Raw genomic sequence first — 22,991 nt, 5'->3', positions numbered from 1 at the left:
TAGATCTTGTGAGCATCCAAATCTAAAACCCGAAATACCTGGGCAGTAGGAAGTCTACTGGGGAATGGGCCGCATATTGCTCCTGGGTGGTTGCTATTAAGCTGCCGCAGGAAATGTTCAGAGCCCTGCACTCAGTTGACTGAACCTTTACCAGGATGTAACCCTGTCCCTACTAAAGGGACCATTATTTTTCATGTTGCGACACAGTATTATATTGGGATGGTAAAAGGATATGTGAATAATCGGAGGGAATTTATAGTTCCTTGATGTTAAGACTTATAGTATCATATTAGAATTGAGCAATTTGGTTGTAAGAGCATAAAATAGTAGAAGGTGTCTTCATGTATGTTACTTCAGAAATCCAGTTTTCCTTATCTTCATCCTTATAGGATGAGATTTATAACCATGTGGCTTCCATTGGACTGTAGGTCATGCAGAAAGTAAGAATCACAGCTTTTCAATTAATCACTGTAATCAAGATAAAAACAGTCTTCAGTACTAAAGTTGGCAAGGCCAAACAATGGGAAAGAATTGGTCTTGCTTGCTTTCACCATGCTGATGCTGGTATACTAAGTGTTCTTCAAAAGCCTGAGAAGTAGAGACCATGCTTACTTCAAAGCCTTGCAGCTGAATAAACACAAAGACCTTTGTTCCCATTGCTGCATCTGCCAAGAGTCGAGTAATAAAACCCTTCGTATAGCACAGAAGCTTGTAAATGTCTTCAAATTTAACTGTTGAGAACTGAGTGGAACTGCGGACGTGCTATTTTATATTTAAAATTATGCAGTTGTTTATATAATGCTTTCTGAAGAAATCCAGTTACTTTAGTTCAGACAGTTGTGAGCGGGATATGCTGTAGATGGGTGCCAGATATGCTAACTGTTGAAGAGAAATTTTGGATTGTTTCGAAAAGAAAGTAAAAGGTATCACCCTTTGTAGGTCACAGAATCTGACAACTAAACAATGATTTATTTGGTTGTGACAATCTCATTCTTTTTTAGGATGATTTCTTTTATAGTCCACTTAACATTATTCTAAAAATTACGAAGACATATTCTGAAATATAGTTCCAATAGAACAGTATTAAGATGAATAGCTTGTGACATACTGCAAAATATTTTGAGATAACGTACTTAACACAGGAATAGACCTGATATTTTCTGATATAAATATTTTCTCAGGGTTAGGGTGAGGAATATGGAGACGAGGGAATAAATGCTACCTCTTGGGTATTTTGGGGAAAAAAAAATGGAGAGAAGAAAGCAAAACCCCTCACTTAAGTCATATACCATAAGCTATGTAAAATTAGATCTGATTGTATGCAGCAAAGCTTTATTCATTCTCTGGCTTGATGAGAATTTTGTAACTATACTTTCGTGGAGGGAGATGAAAGCAAAGCAAACTTGTCTTAAGTGCAGTTACAATTTTGGGTTTCACTACTGAACATTGAAGGGTGGAGGCAAGGTGGTGTATACCTTTAGAAGATGGGAATATTTCTTGTAACGCTCCTCTTCCTGGCATACTGCACCAGGGAAGTGTCGGAAAGAAGGTGAATGGTGTCCTGAGCTGTATTAGATAAAGCATTGCTAGCAGGTCAAGGTAGGTGATCCTTCCTCTCCGCTCAGCACTGGTGAATTCACATCTGGTGCTGGGCTTCTCAGTACATGAAAGACATGGACATACTGTAGAGAATCCAACAAAGGGCCATGAAGATGATGAGGGGACTGGAGCATCTCTTCTGTGAGGGAAGGCTGAGAGAGCTGGGGCTGTTTAGCCTGTAGAAGAGAAGGCTTGGGGGAATCTCATCCATGTACATAAATACCTGAAGGGAGGGTGCAAAGTGGGTGGAACCAGTGTCCACCCTTGGAGATACTCAAAAGCTGTCTGGACATGGTCCTGAGTAACCAGCTGTAGGTGGCCCTGCTGGAGCAGAAGGGCCGGACCAGTTGGCTTCCAGAGGTCTCTTCCCAACTCAACCTCTCTGTGAGCCTGTGAAAAGTATCTAATCCTACTATTATTAAAATAGCAACCTAGTATGAAAATTATTTTTACAGTGATGCTGTTGATCTGCTGTCAGTGTTGTTTTAAAGCCTGTGTGAAAATACTTCTTTAAAAGACCTTAACTTGCAGAGGTTCTGAATAGGAAACATTGTATGCAGTAGGCTATCTTACATCTAGGTAAGATAATGCTGCACTTCCACAAAAGTTTCATTTTTGACACAGTACCTTTTCACACAGTCTTTTCCTAAGAGGAGGTGAGTTACATTGATTAATCCTGGTGCTTGAAGAAAGGAAAAACTTCTGAACAAGCATATTCCCCTCCTCTAACTTAATTGCTTGAATATTCAGGTATTAACATAGTATTCTGAAAAACTTGATTTCTCAGTTCTTCTGTGAAATGGAAGAGCCTGTGTTTTGTTACTGGTGAAAGGTTCAAGAGTGAAATACTTTAAGCTGAAGCCTCAGGTTAAATTCTTGGACAGGGATGAATGTGACAGTTTTGTTCTGCAGTGGATTTGAGATGTGAACAGAAACAACTTTTTAATTCCTTTAAAGGGACAGGGACAGGGGCAGGATGTATGCCAGTCACCCTAGTTGAATTTTAAGTAGTGCTTAAAGAACCTCAATAAATCATAGCAATAGGCAGGCAAAAGTTTATATGGAACTGAGTGACATTGGTGTGGTGCTTGGTTATGACAAAGTTGTCTTTCTATATTAATTTCCATATGGTGAAAGTAATGATGTACTAAAAAAGTCTGAAGCTGTCATGTGTGTGCTTGCCTTGCCTGGCAGGCTAAATAGGAATGAATAGTTAGTTTTCTTCTCCTTTTAATGGTTGCTTTTACCTTTCTGGAGCTTTCATCTTTTGGGCTGGAGGTTCTCGGGATTGTGTTCTTCTTGAAACTGAATTTGTATGAAAATGAGTTCAACACCATTAGAAGAGATTGACAAGTGTTATTTAAAATCAAAACTGCCTTCTGGAAAACACAAATAACAAGTAGTACTTGGGTTTTCTTTTCTTTTTTTCTTTCAAGACATTTTCAGCCTGACTTGGTGAAAATCAGATACAGGAATAACCTTCATTAAGACTAAATGCTTTTGGGTGTTGTAGAAATTTTAATATTAAAACAGTTTAAAAATCCTTTCCTGATTACATTCAGGACTTCTATGAATACCCTTAAGGTAAGAAGCTTGTGCATGTGTAATAAAAGTGAGCAAAATGAAAAATTCATGGAAGTGAGTGGTGAAGTGGAAGTTTTAACCTCACTCAAGGTACAGTTTACAAGCAGCTCTTAAAGCAAGAGCTGCCCAAGGTCAGTGAGAGAAGCTTTGGTTTCTCAGAATCCTGGTTCATCTGAAATATGTTTGCACCTTGAACTTGACTTTGCAAAAAGCACAGTTGATGTTCATAGGCTTTGTTTGAACTGTGCTTTCAGAATCCTGAACAATCTGTTCTGTTGCAATCTGTTGTCTCCCTTGCATGCACTGTTTTTAGTGATCATATCAGCACTGATTTTCATCATCGCAGTCACCTATTCACATTGCAAGTCTGTTGATTGAATGTTTAACTCCTGTACTTGAAGAGGCAGAATAATGATGGCACAAAAGTGCTTGGTTCCAAGTTTAAGCCATATGCAAAATTTTGTGCAAATCTGAAAGTTTCCCTTTAGGAAATGTCATCTTAAACCACTTCTTCTTATAGGGATCAGTGTGGATATATCAAATGCCAAGAAAAGTTGCATAAGAAGGCGGCTTTTTAAATATTTGTGAAAAACTATTTAACTTCTTTCCATTGCTTATTCAGGAAGGGAATATGTGTGAATAGTTGAGCTACTATAAGCAGAAATTATTTATTTTGATGTGTTCTTATTTCTATGATGGTAAGGAGGATGAGCATCCCAGAACTTGGGCAAGATTGTTAACTTAGTGAGGGTCTCCCAAAGTGTTACCTTGTTTTGTAGAAAGGAGTAAACTTTGTTTCACTAGAGGTATCCCTTTTGTGTAAAGAATTAATTTTTGATCGCTGACCTTTTAGTGAGAGTTACATTGTGTCACTGTTAGTTCAGTATTTTTAGGAATGTAAGACAGATGGCATCAAAATAAGGAAAGAGCGTATAGCAAACAGCTTTCTTCAAGTCTTGGAAAAGCTAAATGTTTACATAGTGTTTACGTGTGTACATATGTTACACATTGTCCTAGGACATCTACATGTGCTATGGTTCTGCTTCATATAGTACTGTGTACTTCTATTGAGGGAAGAGTTGTATTAGAGAAGCCTGAATGATTGTAGAAAGCTTGATGTAAGCAGTGGAGCACAGATAATGGAAATAATACACGGGGAATAAAACACTGAGGGATTGAGCATGTTGTTGAGAGGGTAATGTTTGAAGATACCTACTGAAGTACATAAAGTTAACCAAAATTTTCTTCAAGTTACTTTTCTAACAGTGCAGGCTATTTGGTTTTGAGTTGTTTTTTGTTTGTTTGGATTTTTTTTGGTTTTGGTGTTTGTTTTTTTACAACTTGCTTTCCACATAAAAACTACTTTACACAATCTATTTGTTCTTTTAGATACAGGTATTAAAAGCTGCAGCTTCTGGTAAAGTTGAGAACTGCAAATGTTGAGAAACTTGAATTGTAGTAGGTTTATAGTTCTACCATATTGGATAACACTCCAGCTTCTGTTGATTCTCCTCTGTTCTTACCAAACTCTCTCCGGAATATTGATCTTTCTGGTCAAGAATTAGATGAAGAGGCGCTGAAGTATAATGTAGTAAGCTTCTTGCCCTCTGTCATCAACATTGAGATTGGCCGTTGAAAAATGTAAGCATAAAGAGGAACTTCTGTGACCAGTTTTGAGTCTTAGTCTGTGTCTAGACTACTAAATTAAACATGCCTGGAAACTTTCCTTGATGCTTAGGGCCAGCTGGCACAAAATGGCTTGTTTGTGCTGGTGTACGCTCTCCCGGTAAAGCAAAGGCTGCATGCAAACTGTCTATTTGAACAGATCTGAAATCTTTTCACTGCTGAATAGTGCCTGGAAATTGGCCGGGAGAGTCCAGGTTGAAGTGGGCCAAAAGCATGCCAGGGAATTTTTTTAACAAATTACTGGTAGTCTCACTTAGTGATGGAGAACACTTCCTGACCTTGCCTTGCTTTTCTTCACACAGTTTTTCTTCCTGTTGGGAAACAGGAAGAAAATGGTCAAAGAAAATAGCAAGCAGGAGTAAGGAGAGGCACTTAAACTTCTGCATCAAAGCAGTGGTAGCTCTTAGAGTAGCACTGCTTCACTTAGTCCAGTTTATTGCTAGTCCATATCTCTAGAGGAATGTAGGAGAAGCAGGTGGAGCCTAGGAGGAACATTGAGAGGGTTTCAGATGTCCTGCTGGCTTAAAAGAATTGCCCAATTTTGCTGAAAGGTCTCAACAGGTTTAAAAAGAATCTATCAAATGTTACACTAATTTGAGTATTTTTTGTTGGAAAAGTTTCATGTTGTCATGATAGTGTATAATAAAGGGAGGAGTTGTTTCAGGAATACAGTGTGAAAGAGTGTTTAAAGAAGATAAGTAATTGGCTTATCTGATGTTTTGACAACGTACAGGAAGAGAACCAGAGGTTTGGTAGACTATCTCAAGTTAGAAGAAATTCATGAAGATAGTGTTTTGTTTTAGTATACAGTCATTTTTGGTTTGCATTACTCATGCAAAATGCTTCATTTTAGTAAACGTTTTTGTCAACTACAAACCACTGTCTGTTTAGAATATTTACTAAATGGTGATTGAACACAGGTTTCATAGTCTATCCTTAAAATTTTCTAAATGTCATCCCCAACGCCCTCGCTTAGTCTTTCATAGCTTTATTTTACATGTACACTTTGTCTTATTTTTGCAGAGGATAACAAATAGCAGCAGCTCCCCTAGCCTTCTCAATGACAGTGCCAAGCAGTATGCAGGCCATGGTAAGTACTTTTAAAGTAATACATATGAGAGTATGTTTGGCGATTTGAGAGATTCACTTTTGCAAAACTGAGACTTAGGGGAACTTTTTTTCTCCTTTGATTTGAGATGTAGTAGAACTTTATTTTTTAACAGCAGTGTATTGTGTGATTACTTTTAATACAAAGTTGAAGTGCTTCGGAACTCATAAATTTTCAGCCGCCTTTTTGCTCCAGTCGGGAAAAACTGGGCGGGGGCCGGAATCATTATTGGTCTTGTCACTTCAAGTGAAATGCTAGTTGGGATATCCACTGTAAAGCAGTGATAGCTTAAGCACTTATGTTGCTCTGCAATAATATCCCTTTTTAATGTGCTTTTCAAGTAAGTTATTGTGTGGAAAGAATGGTTTTATTCTTAAATTTAGGGTATACAGGTTTTGTGAAATGTATCACAGAACTGATGATTTCTAATAGCAATTAAGTTTTGTCCTGTAAGCAGTACTTCACCTCTTAGAATCTTTCCCCTGCTATAGGGAACATAGTTTTCAACTAAACAAAATGTCTTTATAGTGCAGGCCTACGTACTCACTAAATTATTGTGGAGGGTATATTGAACTTCTGTAATGCGCTTTTCAGAATCACTGCAGATTATTTCAGCTGTAGCTGACAAACTGAGCTCTTTAAAGAGGGTGCTACTCCCCTATGGCAAGGGCATACATTTAAAATATATTTCTGCTCTGAAAATTGCTGTGTAAATGATGTTCTAGAACTCCATTTGCATGTCTGACCCTGCAGCTAGTCTATTTTCTAGGGTTATAATTTTTTAAGCATGATAGTTAGTACTATAAAACTAACTTGCTTGAAAGTTGAAATTTGTGGGGTTTTTCTTCTTCCTGGTTCATTTCCAGTAGATTTTGTGATTCATTCGGCGGCTTTTCCCCCACTGAACAATTAGATATTCAAGGCAGTGGAGGTCTCCAGTTCTAAATGCAGTCAGAGTTTGACTGCAACAGGCCACATAGTGATGGTGATGCATGCGAAGGAGAGAAACCAGACTGACTTCTGGAAACCAGTTTAAATTCTGTTGTCTCAGGTCTTCTTCTCCTTACCCCTTCCTGCCCTCTCCAGGCTGTTCTTTACTTGTGGAATTATCTTTTTAAGGAGTATTGATTAATGTTGAAGAAAGTGTTTCATCAAAACACCAATGTTTACAGCTGGCAGTCATCTGCTAATTTGACAGCTTTACCTGTGCAGTTCAGAGTTTTAAGTGGCATCTGTGATTTGTAATTCAGTTCTTGGTGCTTCAACTCTGGGAAGGATGCATAGGGACAAAGAAAAAGCAGTAAAAAGCTACTAACAGAATGTAGACTTTTGCCCTCAGTTCGGATTTAAATTTGTGCAGATGGACATTAGATAATGTCAACAGCAATTAAACTTAGTAAATTCTGCTAATGAGCACCATTTCAATTGAGCAGTTGGACAGAATCTAATAAATGCCATGTTTTTTAGCAGTGTGGTTGCTACACTTACTTTTGTCAAAAGTATTTTTTTCCTTTTCCATACAGAAATAAGTTAAAAAACGTAAAATTTCTTTTTAGTATTAGAGATATATAACATTGTTTTACATTCTTTTTACAGATCCACTAACTTCACCAAATTCATCCTTGTTTAATGACTTTGCTGCTCTCAGTGTGTCTCAAAGGAGGAAGGTAGGCAACAACTAACTCAAGTAGCCTGTTTGTGTATGAGTATGATTGGGAAGAAGATCTGGAATAACTCGAAATGCTAGGTGAAATACGGATGATTCTTTTAATGTTACTAGATTTATTTTAATATGTCGGTGCTGATACAAGATCTTACTACATTTTTTGCTACACCAGATCAGACTGCTGCTGGAATATTAAGAAATATTCCAAGTACTTGTAAACTGAAGTTTATAAGAATGCTTTGAATATGAAAATTAGGATATAGCCCATTGAATCTGAAAACAAATTATTTTTATTGTACTGAGGCACAAGCCACCTGCAAGTCTTCATGGCAACAAGTTCTGAATACATTAAGAATTATTACTCCATTTATTTGTACATGATGTGAAAGTAGTTCTTACAGTTTGAAGTGCATTTAGTTTGAAAGACACTCTGATATTATTGGGAAGCTATGGTTTGGGACAAAAGTTTGGTTACACCAGAGTTCCTTCTCATTTTTGTGAACTGTAGATTATCAAAAAAGACATTATCTTGTCCCAATCAGTTATCAAATTTTACTTTCACTGATGACTTTCATGTTTTACTACTTCTTTTATTAGCCACACGATCCCGAACTTCCCTGTAGTTGATAATCATTGTCTTGAAAGCAAGCTATGTCAGCGTGCTTGTGACCTTTCTTAGAGCTTCATTTGTGTGTTGGTAATTGGGAGCTCTGTACCATTCCTGCAGGTGATGGTTGAGCTAAAAGATAATGACCATAATTGGCCCATCAGACTGATGTTCCTTGAAATGAAATGCTGTTGTAGAATGTTGATTTCCTAATATTATGTATCTAGACTACATGGAATCTCTGAATTGCCCCTTTTCCTTAATGCCAGTGTAGTGCACTGGAAGTTGGATGTAAACAACCTATAAAGGTGTTGTTTATCCACTTAGTGAGGATAGTAAGAATGAAAATAAGCATGCACTCCTTTATAACACAGACTGCAAATACTATAAATATATTACAGAATCACAGAATCTTTGGGTTGGAAGGAACCTTTAAAGGTCACTTAGTCCAACTCCCCTGCAACGAGCATGGACATTTCAACTGCATAAGGTTGCTCAGAGCCCCGTCCAACCTGACCTTGAATGTTTCCAGGGACGGGGCATCTACCACCTCTCTGGGCAACCTGTGCCAGCAGCTTGCCTCTGGCACAGAGGCTTTCACCCTCATTGTGAAAAATTTCCTTCTTAGATCTAGTCTAAATCTACCCTCTTTTAGTTTAAAACTGTTACCCCTTGTCCTACTGCAACAGGCCCTGCTAAAACGTCTGTCCTCATCTTCCTTATAAGCCCCCTTTAAGTACTGGAAGGCTTATATACACACACATATGTATGTATATATGTGTATATATACACATGTAAGTATGTGCGTGTGTGTGTGTGTGCTTATTTATGTAAACCACATGCACCAAAGAAAACGAACTATCATACAGAAGTATTGCCAGAGTGACAACTGCCTCTAAAAATTACTTCAAAGTTAATTAAACAGTACAAAATTAAAACAAACCAATTAAAATTTGAGTTTAAAGCTCAAGTACTGATGTAGGGTCTTTTCTGACTTGGTCCCTTCTTTCCTCAAGAAACAATCAGCAAATTAAGCTACTCACTGCTAAAATAGTATCAAGAGAAAGATTTATCTGTGAAACTGATGGACTTGGATTTTTTTCTAATTAATATTTCAGACATAACTGGCATTAATTGAAAGAGGTGTATTTTGCTTTGTATATTAACAATTTACTGTTGATTGCTATTTTGTAATGAATATTTGTATGAAAGGTGGTTAAGTAATACTAGTGATAGGGAAGTTTTCGTCTAATATTACTTGAGCTGTCTAAAATCTAGGCATCCAGGCTCCCTCTATAGTCAGCAGAGAGAGATGAGCAGCTTAAAGGAACGTTCAGCTCACATTGAGAGGTCTCTTGGGAAAGACTAAATGTCAGTGACTGCTTTAAGTGGATAAAAATTGATGAGTAATATTATGAGAAATTAATCACACTTTTGTGATTGGCTGACTTTTACTGCTAGGCAATACATTGCAAATAGTCACGGATGTAGTTTCTTAATATTTTTAGTATTTTTTGAGTACAATATTCAAATTTTATTAAGTGATTTCCTCAAAAGCACTAAAGGCTGTGTGCCAGCTATTTAAAACCTTGTGTGACTTCCCCCCACCCCAGTAACTAGGGTTTATTTAGAGCTTGAGCAATGTGATTTATCAGGCCAGTGGTTGATGCCTGCTGAAACACAAGATAGATAGCCTTCTAGAAGTGCAAGCTTCTGTTCGTTGACTCTAAGGGAGCCTTGGTGACTAGCTCAAGAGTAAGTGTTTACAACGTCTACTATTTGGAAAAAACTTTCCATTTTCTTGCTAAGAGCCCAGAGCTAAGGTTTTGTTTGTTCTAAACTAGCTGGCAAAACCAGCATTTCCTTCGTTTATCACTGACTTGGAGGACAGATATAATACAGTCTTGGTAAGTGAATAAAGAGCATTTGCTTTCCTTTACAAATTAAATTGTGATATTTTAAATATTTAGAACTTAAGTTATTTGCAACTGTGTAAAAACTGCATGTTTGTGTTGTGTAAAACCATGAGTAGTTTCTGTAAAAGCATGTAATATGTAGCTGTGTTAAGCAAGGAAGTTAAATGTATTAGTCTTCACTGTCTCTGAATATTGCTGATCATGTTATTCTGGCAGCCCTTTAACAATGGGCAAGCAATATGGACGTAAATATTTGGTATCAATAAAATACTAAAGATAAGACTTGACGATCGTAATTCTGAATATCTTTGCTTTTTAATTAGACATCTTTTTTTGAAACTAGTTAGTATGACTGGGCTGTTTAAGTTGTTTATGATTATTTTTATGTTTAAAGACATTCTACTTTTTGTTTAAAAAGTAAACATAGTCCTTGAATTTTTATGAACATTCTTGAGGTTATTTTCTCTGTTTAGAAATTATTAAACTGCATTTCAATTTTAGATTTCAGGAAAGCTAAGATTACTATTTAAAGACATTTTTATAGGATACTTAAAATGAAATCAAAGGAGCTAAGTATTTCTGTAGATGGAGCCTTGGTGGAGGTTCTGTCAACTGTAAAACCTTCTGGATTTACTGTCCGGTTGTTGTAACTCCACATGCAGTAAGACAAGCAACCTTAAAGTGAATTGCCTATAAGACGTTTTCAGGTAAGTATTAATCTACAATGCACAAATAGGATTTGTGAAGCATGGAACAAAAGCTAGAGTTAGTAGTAGACTAACCCTCTTTCCTGAGAATAATAATGATGTCACAGTTGTTTTATTTTTTCTTCATATACATGTTATGATTGTTAAAAATAGGGTGGCATCCTGAACTTGAACTTTTTGGGTGTTTTTCCTAAATTGGCTTTAGCTGTTATCTAGAAAAATGCTCTTCTCTGAAATGGTCTGACTGGAAAACTCCTTGTATTCATTTTGGTTCTGGTAAACAGTTCATGAAAACATGTGCCAATGTAACTAATCAGAATATGTTGTCTAGGGAATGACAGCTTAATGCACTAAAAAAAAATCTATGGTGAAACTTCTGTTTGAATTTGTTCTGAGACTGTTGCCACTAATCCAGGCTAAAGGGTTCCCCTACTAGTCACTGGTCAGCCTTACAGGATAGTGAAAAGCATTGCTTTTACATTTTATTTTTTTTTCATACCTTCAATCCTCATGGAAACTGAACTCTTCTGAAAAGTTCCTAACATTGGTTTATTTCAATTTCATTTTTTTTAATTGTTCATTCACACCGGGGCGGGGGCGGGCATGAGGGTGAGAACCACTGCTGGTCCACAGACTGGAAGGAGAGAACCAACTGCTGCAGTGAACTACTTTTACTAAAATTTTAATGCCATTTTGTATGTTATTTTGAAGAAATGTTTTTAGAACTCTTTCCATCGGTTTTAGGTGACTAAAAGCCAGGACCAAAAGACTCTAAACTAGAATGGAAAGAATAGGAGAGATTATTTGAAGTTCACCCAGAACAGAGTGCTGCTGTTTGCTCCCTGTAGAGATCTACAGCAAGTGAGACTGGACAGCAGGCTTCTTTAATTCATGTACTTTAATTAGTAGTAATAAATATGCAGATAAAACAATTTTGAAACAAAAGACTGCCTATAAGGCAAGTCTGCATAAATGGAAGCTTTTTAATGAGTACAAAGAGAGTTTCTCCTCTCAAAAAAAAAAAGTAACTTCAGGTCCTGTGGAAATTAAATTCTTAAGATCTAAACTATTGCTAACTTGTTTTTGAATGTCCTGTCCTCCATCTAGTTTTGTTAGCTATTGGGAAGCCATATTTCTCTCCAGCTTCCTATCTGCAGCTCTATCTTGACACCTCTGATACCAGATCTTTATATTGCTCAGTGGTGTTTATTGAAAAGCCATGTGTGCCATGTTTGGTCTTGCGGTGTTTACCTTTAATAAAAATGTGCTGAGACAGTTGTTCTGTGTTTCATAGCCTCCTGAATACCATCTCAGAAGCATGAATCATGTTTTGAGAAGTTGAGGGGTCATTACCAAACACCATGTCATGTCACTGTGGTGTAAACTGTGGAATTGTGGCTGCACAGACTTTATAATGTACCTGGGCTAAATTTATATTTTGAACCTGAAATTTTCATTCTGGGATGATACACCCCTACTGCAATAACAAAACATTACAGTTTAAGTGATGCAAAAAAAGTTGTTGCAGAAATATAGAAAGACAGACCATGCTTCTAGAGAAAACAAATAGATCTTTGCAGGTAGCATCATGTTTACCTCGGTTTAAAATGTGTTTTAAGGGTATGATATTATCTAAGCTATTTTAATTTTTTCTTTGGAATAGTTATTGGAATTGTTCCTTCATTGTATGCTCTTGTTGTCTTAGTAATTACTACATAGTGTGATATTTTTCATTTTTAAGTGTGACATGTGACATGTTCATTTTTTGTATGGATTAGCGATCAGTGTATGTAAGAAATCAAATTATTAAAGCGCTTCCTTTTAGAAATATGTACATTTTTTACATTGATGTGGAGCTGTCATACTTTTGTTGCCTCATCCTAGTGTGTATTTGAAGGAAAAGAGCAGAATAAGATGACTGCATAGCGCAGCACTTAACCTTAGAATTGTATTAAGACCTTTGCTTGTTTTGGTTTTGTAATTAAGCAGGTCAGATATGTTATAACCTATAGACATCTAAAACTTTAAATGCTACACTCCTTCCTAATTTTTAAAGCATAACTTTTTCTATTAGCCACCTAGATTTTGTCAGGTGCAGCCTACAAGCTGAAGCAGTTAACTAACTACAAATGTGTGTGCAAGATGCTTTTGCTTCTGTTTACAAGTTGTGATTCTTTCTATACCAAGGTGTATGTAGTCTTTAATAGTGATTGCAGTAAAATAATTGAAAGCTTTTTTAACTTGTGCATACATTTGTTGAAGACACTATACAAGTATTTAAAGCAGATAGAAAATATACCATTTTTGAGAAATCAAATGCTTAGTAAAGACCACAGTAAAAGTTGCATCAGTCTTTAGTTCTCTTAGTTATATTTTTGGTTTTCAACTGTGCATTGTTTTTCCTTTTATAAGTAGTATAAAAACTTCTGGCCTATTAGAGACCTTTAAACATTAAAAAAATTGTAGTTTGCTCACTGTGTGCCCTTTTAGCAATGGACTTTAGGAAAGTACATCTTGGGGTGGTGGTACTCTGGCAAGTCTTCACTACACAATTATAACTGTTTGCTCTGGTGGTGGAAAAAGCCCGCTTTTCCACCAGCATATTTCAATTCAGCAGGTGGTATTAGTTTCTTAGTTGTACTGACAAAGTTCTTTACTACATCCATGCTAGGTTTTAGCTAGGTAATTCATACCTCATCTAATCTAGCTAGGCTGCAAAATTGGTGAAAAAAGATTTGACTTAAAATATGTTAGTTTTCCTTAGCTCCTTCTGAACTCCTAAAAATTTTCATGTCTTCAGCATATATACTCATGAAATACACTTTTTAGTATGTGCACCTGAAACGTTTTCCTCAGTTATGGTTTAAAATGTGAGTTGTAATGCCTGATGTATTGCAGCTTTCACTCTAAAACTTGATTGAAGCAAGAATTTTTTTTTTGCAGTTATCAAATATGTTGCTCTGGAATAAGACCTATTTCCATGTCAAATTGCATGGTTTAGTTTTCTTTGGGTAGAAGAATCTTTTTTGTTTGTCTATGTATGATACTTTTTGACTAGTGAAAGTTTTATCCACAGCTAAACCCAGGGTTTCATGAACAATTTAAAAAAAAGAGTTCCAGATGGAAGGGTGGCTAGTGTGTAAGTGCATGTAATCTCAATGTATAACATTTAAAAAAATTATGAACACACAAACATTATCAATGTTAGCATATTAGTCCTTTTTTCATAAAAAACCCCCCAAAACCCACCATCCAATAACAAACACCAACCAACCAAACACACAATTATTTTTTAACCTGTTGACCAGACTTCTATTCCATTTTTTGTTGATATCAAAGTAAAAAAAAAAAGTTCCACCCTTCAGAAGTTGAGACAGAAAACAAGTATTGTCTACCTCTCTACTAGTGAGAGGTTGTACTGAAAGAAGAGGAAGACGAGAGAATATTTTGGTTAGCAACAAACCCAAACCACATGAAGGGGTTTGTAGCTCTGGTGGCCACAAAGCTTAAAAAGTAGTGACAAGACAACTTCTTTTTTTCATATTAGCAGCTTGCAAATCTGTTAAAATACTCCTGGTGACTATACCAAATATTCAAGCGTAACTCCTTGTAGAATTTATTACTAAATCCAGTTATGCAGTTGTAATCACAATTAAGATGCTTAGCTCATTGTGCCTGTATAGGGATTCTGCCCGGACTATTGTGCTTTACCTCAGTAAAATATTGAAGTTCATATCCATAGCTGGGTGTTTCAAGTACTGTTGTTTTCCAGCTAACCAGTTATGGCTGTTGGGTGAAATTAGCAATGATGATGATACCAATGGCTTGCAATTGTATTATGTCTTGAAAACTAAAAGCTAACAAAAGTTGGTTCTTTTTCAGTAGACTAGCACCCTAGTTGAGTGTTTAACCTCTTTTTCTAATGGTCTCTCTGCTATTAACTTCTGTTAAAAAAACCTGAAGTCTTACAAAACAAGTCAATGTTGAAACTTAAAATTGCATATATTGCTTAATTTTGTTATAAGTAGTACAATGAAAATATGATATTGCATACTTGATCTTTCCTGTCTGACAATGTCATATTTATTTTTATCTGTACATGCAGATACAGTCAACTCACTGTACAACAGATGAGCCCTAGCTAATGCTGCTGTGATACCTTTTAGATATGGTAATTTAAGGTAATGCTGTTTAATTTAGCTGGTGACGGGGAAGGCTTAAGATCACTTGTATTTGCTTCAGTAGTATATGCACATAAACAGCATTACCATAGCTCAGATTATTCACAATACTTTAAAACACAATAGCCTGCTCACATGTTTGTATGCCAGACATAGCATTTTTGGTACAGAAAATGTCTTGAAAAATCTAAAAGTCAAAAGGCCAACAGAGGTAAGTGTGTTTTAAGGAACAGAAATGTAATTTGGGACATGAGTGATCCTGAAAAAATCCATTGCAGATTTTCAGTGGAAGAAAACTTCAGTATTGTATAGTTTGTCAGCTTATCCAGATTGAAATATTACATGGAGGAGTCTTTATAGTTTGAATCTTCATAAACCTTTTCTTGTTTAGATTTATTTCTCTAGGATAGCCTTAGAACATCTTAGAACAGTGGTGTGTCCAACTCTGAAATGGAAAGAATCGTGGCATTGCCCACTGTCCATGAAACAGGAGGAACTAGAGGCAAAGACACTGTTAGAGCAAATAGTAGGAAGAAAACAGACTTGCTAAACATGTTCCCAAACTTCTTTTTGAATGAATGGGAAGCAAGTAATTAAGCTGACTTGAGGAATATTTTCTAGCGTGGGCTAATTAAGTTACTCATCTGTAGTAGTGTTCTGAAGTGAAGATGTTACTCAAGAAGGACCTTTTTGTTTTTAAGAGTGGATTTCTTTTTTTCAAGTGTAATGTTTCTCAGACTTCAGGGGTTTGTCTTTCGGGATGTAACATCTTCCCTCTAAATCATGCCAACCAATAGCTTCCTAGCATTAATTGCTGGCAGCAACTTGGTTCTTCAGGGCAAGGGTTATAATTATTAGCTACTGTTGAAAATGCTTACCCTTCTCACCTTGGGGAGCCAAGCTGTTGCTAGCAATTAAAGGTAGTTAGCTGTTCCCTGCCTCATGTAAACATTTGCAGCCAGTAATTACTACTGCTTCTCACTTCTTTGCCCTGGAGGAACTGAACTGTTCCAGTTAAGCCTTGTAATAATTTGGTTTTTGTGTTTTTTTTCTCTGAAATTCCATCTTAATTATTGTGTTTAACCTTATTTTTCAATTTAAAAATAATTGTGATGTTTTTGACCCTTCACAACTCTTTTGGAACTTGTAACTGTATTGGGAGTTGCAAGCTCAGTTGAGAAATACTTGCTGAAGGATTATGAAGTACTTAAATGCTTTGACCACCTTCCCTCCCTCAAAAAAAAGTTCAGTATGTTGAACTATCCCTTCATCTGTATGGCTGAACAGTTTCTTCTTTTACCCCACAGAAAGGCAATTGCTTTTGTAATCATCCGATGGGAATTGTCCCCATGCCAGGGTGTTAAGTTTGTTTCTCCAGATTGTCATGCCTCTGTGTATTAGGTAGATAAATTAGTTCAGAAATGATCTGTGGATGCTGAGTTCTTGCTTCCTACAAGATGCGCTATTCTGTCTCTGTTGCTTTATTTGCTGCTCTGTGTAGAGGGCATGGATGTAACAGTTGATGTGCTTATTCAAACTGTTCAGTCTATTTGATACTTCCTTTCTGTTGAATTTCTCCTGTTTGCAGACATTTTTCTGTATTTTCTTGTTTCCTGTAAAGTCAGATTAGATTTCTGAATCAGATGCCATTTTGCTCGTTGAAAACAAGTGTAATTTAGAATTATTTTGATGCAAATAGACTGAAATTTATTTCCAACTGTTAATGTTGTATTGTCCATCTTCTAATGTCTGAACAATGAAATCCTGGCCTAGTAATCTCTTGGTGATGTTTTATAGTAGATAATGAAAGTAAAATTTTAATTTAGTCTTGCCTGCTTTTTAGTTTAATTTTTTCATACCAGTAGGCCAAGAACTACTGGTATATGAACCCATATTGTCTCTGTGTTGATTTATGGCATGGAATTGATTGTTGTTCCTCCCCATCCCACCAGTATGGTCCTTCATAAAGCCTAAAATGCAGTTTCATTCTATTGCCTGGGATCTGAATCCCATTGTAACTGAAATAGCCTCCCTTCACATTGGCTCAGTTCCTCTTTTGTTTTGCTTCTCCTTTTCAAAGTATTTATAGATCACCTTTTTCTTATGGAGGATTAAAAGAAACCTTAATGAATAGGAACATGTTTGGACACTAGATTGTAGTCCAATAATCCAAGGCAGACTGTGCCCTTGTGCCTGGTAGAACACGGAGGTAGATGGGGAAGCTGTCAAGGAAGCTGTTACTCTTCCTTGCCAATTGGAACAATACTGTTAAGTATTGGTTAAACCATGACAACTATTGTTTCCAGTAGCCAGGCTAGGAAAAACACATACTGCATTCAAACCTTGGCCTGAATGTATGTTATTTGTATGTCTGGTTTCTCACACCTTACAGCTTTACAGTTTATGATAGTAGCAGTAGTAATCCTTTTGAATTGCTAAAATGGTAAGTTGCCCAGTGGTTGAGTCTTCCAATAAATAAAAGTTAGCTTTAGTGTGATCAGTTTGCATTTGAACTATAGGATGACTTTGTGCTACCCATCACACAGTTTACCAAATTTCTGGTACTGTGAAATTCATTGTTGTTTATTATTACAAAACATGCAGTTTATTGCCTTTGTAGTTCATGCTTAATGTTGGTATCCTTGTGCTTTATTAGGCAAATAAGCTACTAGTGACTCTTCTTAGCTTTAATTCTTTATAAAGCTTTTGTCCTAAAAGTTTTCAGCAAAGTAGAGGAGGGAATCTGTTTAGGTTTTTGTTTTGCAGCCATTTTATGGTAGTTTTGTCCTGTGTTTTATGCATTGTTTGTGTGTGAATGAGGAATCTTCTCCAGCTGGATTCTTGCCTTGTTTCCTGAGGAACAATTTTTAAAATTCATATCAAGGTAGACTTTGCAAAGATTTCTAAGGTGCCAGATGAAGTAGATATCTGAATAAAGGTAAGTTAAGTTTTTTGGTTAATTAAAAAGTGGTATATATCCAGGTGATAATACTTGGATTTTTCACAACCAAAAAATACAGCAAAAGCAAAGCAGACCAACCCCTGCAATTTGATCCAATTGTTAGTATAATTGGTATAAAAAGTTGTGGTCTAAATGTGCATATGTGATGAAATATTTCTTTTAGGGGTATTAACTATTAAGGTAGGTATAGAGTGGTTTGAAAGCAGAGAGACATTTGGAGAACTTCTGTACTTTACCTGTTTGAAAGTATTTAACAGATTTCTTTTTTTACAATGTGCTTTTTAATTTAATGTTCATATCATGCTGTATAAATGGTTTCATTTGTTGAGATTATTACAAACGTAATAGAAATGTCACTCCTATTAAGGCACAAGTACCTCCTATATGTTCGCTTCAAGCATGTTTTATTTTCCCATGTTTAAGTCTGTTTCCAATGCATTTATCACAGTAATTCTTGTCTGCCTTCACTTAAGATAGTAGCTGAAGTTAGTCTTTTGAATAGTAACGTCAGCAGAAATGTTTTTCTCATTGAATTCTGCTACAGTTGGCTACTCAATTTTACTTGTTTTTTTTAAAAAACAAGTCTTCAGATGAGTCTTAGAAAATGAGAACTTAACACTGGCTTTTGTATGCTGCTTTAACTTCCTGTTTGATAGAAGTCTCAAGGGAATTGTTAGTTCAGTATTATGATGTGATTGAAGGTATCTATCTGGGAAACACAGATTTTTTTTTTTTTAAACAATTCCTTATTATTACAGAATTCCCCAATTTATACTCATATTTCAGTGGCTGACTTGTGATGGAAAGTTTTGCTTATAAAAAATTAGCAGTCCCTGAAGTTTATTTTCTTTTTTTTGGAAGTATTGTTTATTACAACCAAATAGTCAGGATTGAAAGGAAACAGTCTCAGATAAATTTTACTTGGAAATTGTTTCCTATTCCACCAATCCAGAAAACATATCACAGTGTAATACCTATTTTAGTGTAGCTTTAGATGAGGGTTGTTAGGAGTGGCCTGGTTTCTCTCCTTCTTTTTCGTAGCCCAGGAAGTATCGACTGGGGATGCTGGATGAGAGGATAGTTCCGGTGGGATCAAAAGCAAGAAAATCAAAGAACCCTATCGGCTGTCTGGCTGACAGGTGTAAAACAGGAGTACCCATCAATATGGTTTGGTGGAACAGAGTCACAGAAAACAATTTACAGGTAAAATTATTTTTTATTAGTCACTTTCTCAGTGTTGTGGATGCTTTACTTTAAATTTTGGAAATTGTTAGAAGCAGTCACTCCAAATATGGGTTGAGATCAGATCAAATATTTATTTCACAAAGTAGGTGTAGTGGCCCTCCAGGAGAGTGTCTCAGATGTTTTATTCTCTTTACCCACTATATACTTTGCTTGATTATGTTATAATTTGTGGAGGAGGAGCAAAAGTGATCATTAAATGTATTCTAAAAGCAAATAAACATAATCTTTTATTTCTATTTTCATGTGAGGAAGGTTTCTACTGGTAAAATTAGTGATACTTGTTAAAATGATTGACACTTAATGCAAATAAATTCCCTCAGTGCAGTATTTGAAGATGTAACCACCATGACCAGAAAGTATAAATTCTTAATTTTTAAGTTGGGATAGTTTATATTTCTCAACTTGTTGAACTTTCTTGTTACTTTGCTTCCTGAGTTTTCTTCAGCTCCATAACAGGGGAGAGGTACGGCTGGATTTGAGCATCTGTGTACAGAAGTAGCAGGCGATCCTTGGGATGATAATGAAGGATAATTCTGGTCTAGGAGGAATCTGCCTGATGTCCCTTAAGATGGGGTTTAGATGGAAATTACTATAGTGGTCATAACTTCAACACTGCTTTTACTACTGTTTTGCACTTGTCTGGTGCTTTTGTGTCTTCAGAGATCATTACTTTAGCCTTTCTGTGAGGGCTATGTTCTTATTGATGTCTTCTGAGTGAAATGGGCAAACTGGCAATAGAATTATAAATAGAAATGGTGGCACCTTAAGAGTTTCCTTCAGTTTGCTGAAATTCTACTGTGTAAGGGCCAACGTGAAGCTCATAACGGAACCTTTCCATACCAACACTAGTGTTGTATTACTTGGTGTTTGGACATCTTTGCATTATTGAAATTGGGGTGACAGGCAGCGTGATGCAGGCAAACTGATGCTGCATCGTGTAGGGGCATTTAGGTGTAAGCCTGTCTTGGCCCTTTTGCTACAGGGGAAGCAGCAAAGCCACTGGGGCAGTAAAAATGAAGCATAAAGAAAACAGTGGTAGAAGGACCAGGCATGGTTGCAGAGGAGAGGTTGGAGCCAGTGAAGCACTACTTTTCTGAAGGGAGAGAAGATTGATGGATTGAATTTACTGTGTGTGTCTAATGGGAGGGCAAACCCTAATCAGTAGACAGTTGCTTTGAGAAGAGAGAAACAGAAAATTTGTCTTCAAATTTGGACATTAAAGGGCAGGAAAAGCCTTGTTTGTACTCATGTCCTCTATTGTTTTCTCTGCTGTTCTGTCACAGCAAGGTTTGTTGTTGATCTTCTACACTTAGAGTAGAGCAGAAAGACTTAATGTTTCTGGAGGCTGGAGAGCTAGCTTCTGGTCAGGAGCCAATTGTCTCTTCAGTACTTAACGCCCTCCAAAGTTGTGGCAGTAAGCTCAAGGTCCCCTCAAGGTTAGCAGCAATAGCTTGGGAGTGGCTGCAGAGCACATGGCTTTAGAAGGGTGCAATTCCAAGCTCCTTTGTGCCAGAATCCCAGCTACATAATTGACTTAAACCGTGTACAGCGTAAGGTTTTTTCTTGTATGATGCAATTACATTGATTTCCATGTCACCATAGGAATTTACATACAAAAGCGTGTATATGCAAATTTGGTGGAAATAAGAACAGAAGGATGTTCCAGCCCATGGGAAATAGGAGAAGGGGAAGAGATTGCAGGGAACAGTAGAACCTGGCAAGATTGAATGGGGAAACATGAAAAACAGGCTGCAAAGGAGATTGAGGATATATATATAAGTTCTACATAGATGAGAAATGAAATTTTATCTTTGTTTTCATTCCGATCATTGTAAATCTTAGAAAATGTTCACACTAGAATACAAAGGTACAGCTAAAACAAAGCTTGAAAACTGCTAAAAATCTGAATTTTTTTTTCCCAGCTTTTAAGAGCACAAAGAAAAGCTGGTGGAGTTTTGTACCTGAAACTACTTAAAAACTGATAGTTTCATGCTGAGATTCCAGATTGACTTTGTTTTTTTGCTTCAGTAGGTATATAATCCACAGATAGCATTGCTTTTCAGTATTTTTGAACTACAAGCTGTTCAGAGATTTTTGCAGGTGTGAATATAGGTTATACAAACGAAGTTTTGGCTGACAGTGAGTGCTAAGCAATGAGTAGGAAGGTTAAATTATGATGGAGGCACATCTGTTTGAGGGTGTATTTTTTGTTTATGTTTGAAGATGAGGAAGCAGAATTACATCTCAGATTTGCTGAGGGTTTGCAATGCTGGGCAGGTGTTGAAGCTCATGTGTCTGTTTGAATCTCTACTCTTCCAAATGTATAGTTTAAGATCATAAAATCACAGAATCTTTGGGTTGAAAGGGACCTTTTAAGGTCATCTAGTCCAGTTCCCCTGCAGTGAGCAGGGACATCTCCAACTAGACCAGGCTGCTCAGGTTAGATATGGGAATACACTACTTCATGGTGCAATGTTTAGAGATCTTTGCCCAAAAAGTAGCTGTTTTTAAAAAGCAAGGTAGATTACAACATGCATTGTAAAAGAGCGTAACTGTTTCTCATGCATGGCTATGAAGTCATAATCCAATTCTATTTACTTTAAATACTGTATTACACTTATATGATTAAAAGTGGACTCTACAGAGTATATTGTATTCTGGATTCTGCATCAAAAAAGAAAAAAAACCAACAAATCAAAGTTCGTTCTTCAGCGATATGTCCTACCCTAGATTAGGAAATATCCTCAGCTACTACACCATGGCGTGATACATATTATAATATCAAATGGCAATTCTGCTTAAAATAGTAGGATACATTTTTTATTATACAGATCAGTTCTTAAGCAGCATGAAGAACTGTTTGTTTTTGTTTCTTGAACAAAAAATTTCCTAGAAATGAATTTTTCAAATATTTTTGCCTCAAGAACATGGACTTCTAAAACTTTAGTTCTACAGTACTTTGAAGTATTTTGTTACAGAAATGTGGAAATACTCTGAGTCTTTAAAAAGTTTACTTTTTAGAGAGATCTACTTGCTAAAATGTAACAAAACTTTGCTAGTAGTTTTATTTTTCGAACCTGTGTTCTGGTTTTAAAAAGTCTTTAGCCAACAAATTTTACCCAGTTGAAAATTGTCAATGAAAATCGACAATGAAGTTGTCAAATTGTTCAATTTTTGTAATGAAATGCTCTACTGCTCCTTCAGAAGAGTTAGAGAAATACAGCTAATCTTGATGAGTTGAAATTTATTAGAGCTTGTTCTATGGATATTGTGATGACTTGTCACAGTAATTGCAGTAAGGAAGCATGTTGCACAAATTCAGTAGTGGGAGGGAAGAAGACCTGCTTTGAAGCCCTTGATGACCTCCAGTGTCTGCTGGGCTGCTCTGACATCCCAGAATGTGTCCTTCCCTGACGTCATAGTTAACAAGGAATCCTCCTAGAAACAGAGGGATTGCGGCAATGCTCTCCACATAAAGTGAAGCTCCTTGTATGGTATGTCTGTCCATTATAAAACAACAACGAAGAAACCCTCAAAACAACAAAAAAACCTCACATAAAATATAACCAATGCTTTTGCATGGTTTTGGATTCCTAAGAGAGATTCTGAAAACTATGCCAAAAATAGACTGGTAGAGGACCTGCCCTGCTTATAGCATGGGTATAGTCTAGTGGTGGTTTTCTGTAACCATTACAGGATTATGCAATTTGGGATGTCAGAACAGATCAGC

General features: G+C 36.4%; 1 protein-coding gene across 1 annotated transcript in view; it reads left to right on the top strand.

The window, feature by feature from the left end:
* Window positions 1-22,991, top strand: part of PAN3 (poly(A) specific ribonuclease subunit PAN3) — a gene marked incomplete at its 5' end in the record, with an annotated part of 79,229 nt that overhangs the window by 18,030 nt on the left and 38,208 nt on the right. Inside the window, 4 exons of the mRNA XM_082002808.1 lie at window positions 5,893-5,959; window positions 7,574-7,644; window positions 10,095-10,157; window positions 19,058-19,219. Coding sequence (XP_081858934.1) covers window positions 5,893-5,959; window positions 7,574-7,644; window positions 10,095-10,157; window positions 19,058-19,219 — 363 coding nt within the window. The remainder of the gene's footprint in view (window positions 1-5,892; window positions 5,960-7,573; window positions 7,645-10,094; window positions 10,158-19,057; window positions 19,220-22,991) is intronic.

Source organism: Phaethon aethereus (genome assembly GCF_964289735.1).
Source record: "Phaethon aethereus genome assembly, chromosome: 1".
NCBI classification, from domain to species: Eukaryota; Metazoa; Chordata; class Aves; order Phaethontiformes; family Phaethontidae; genus Phaethon; species Phaethon aethereus.
Note: the sequence above shows the minus strand (reverse complement) of the source record. Positions and strands in the feature narration are given on the sequence as shown.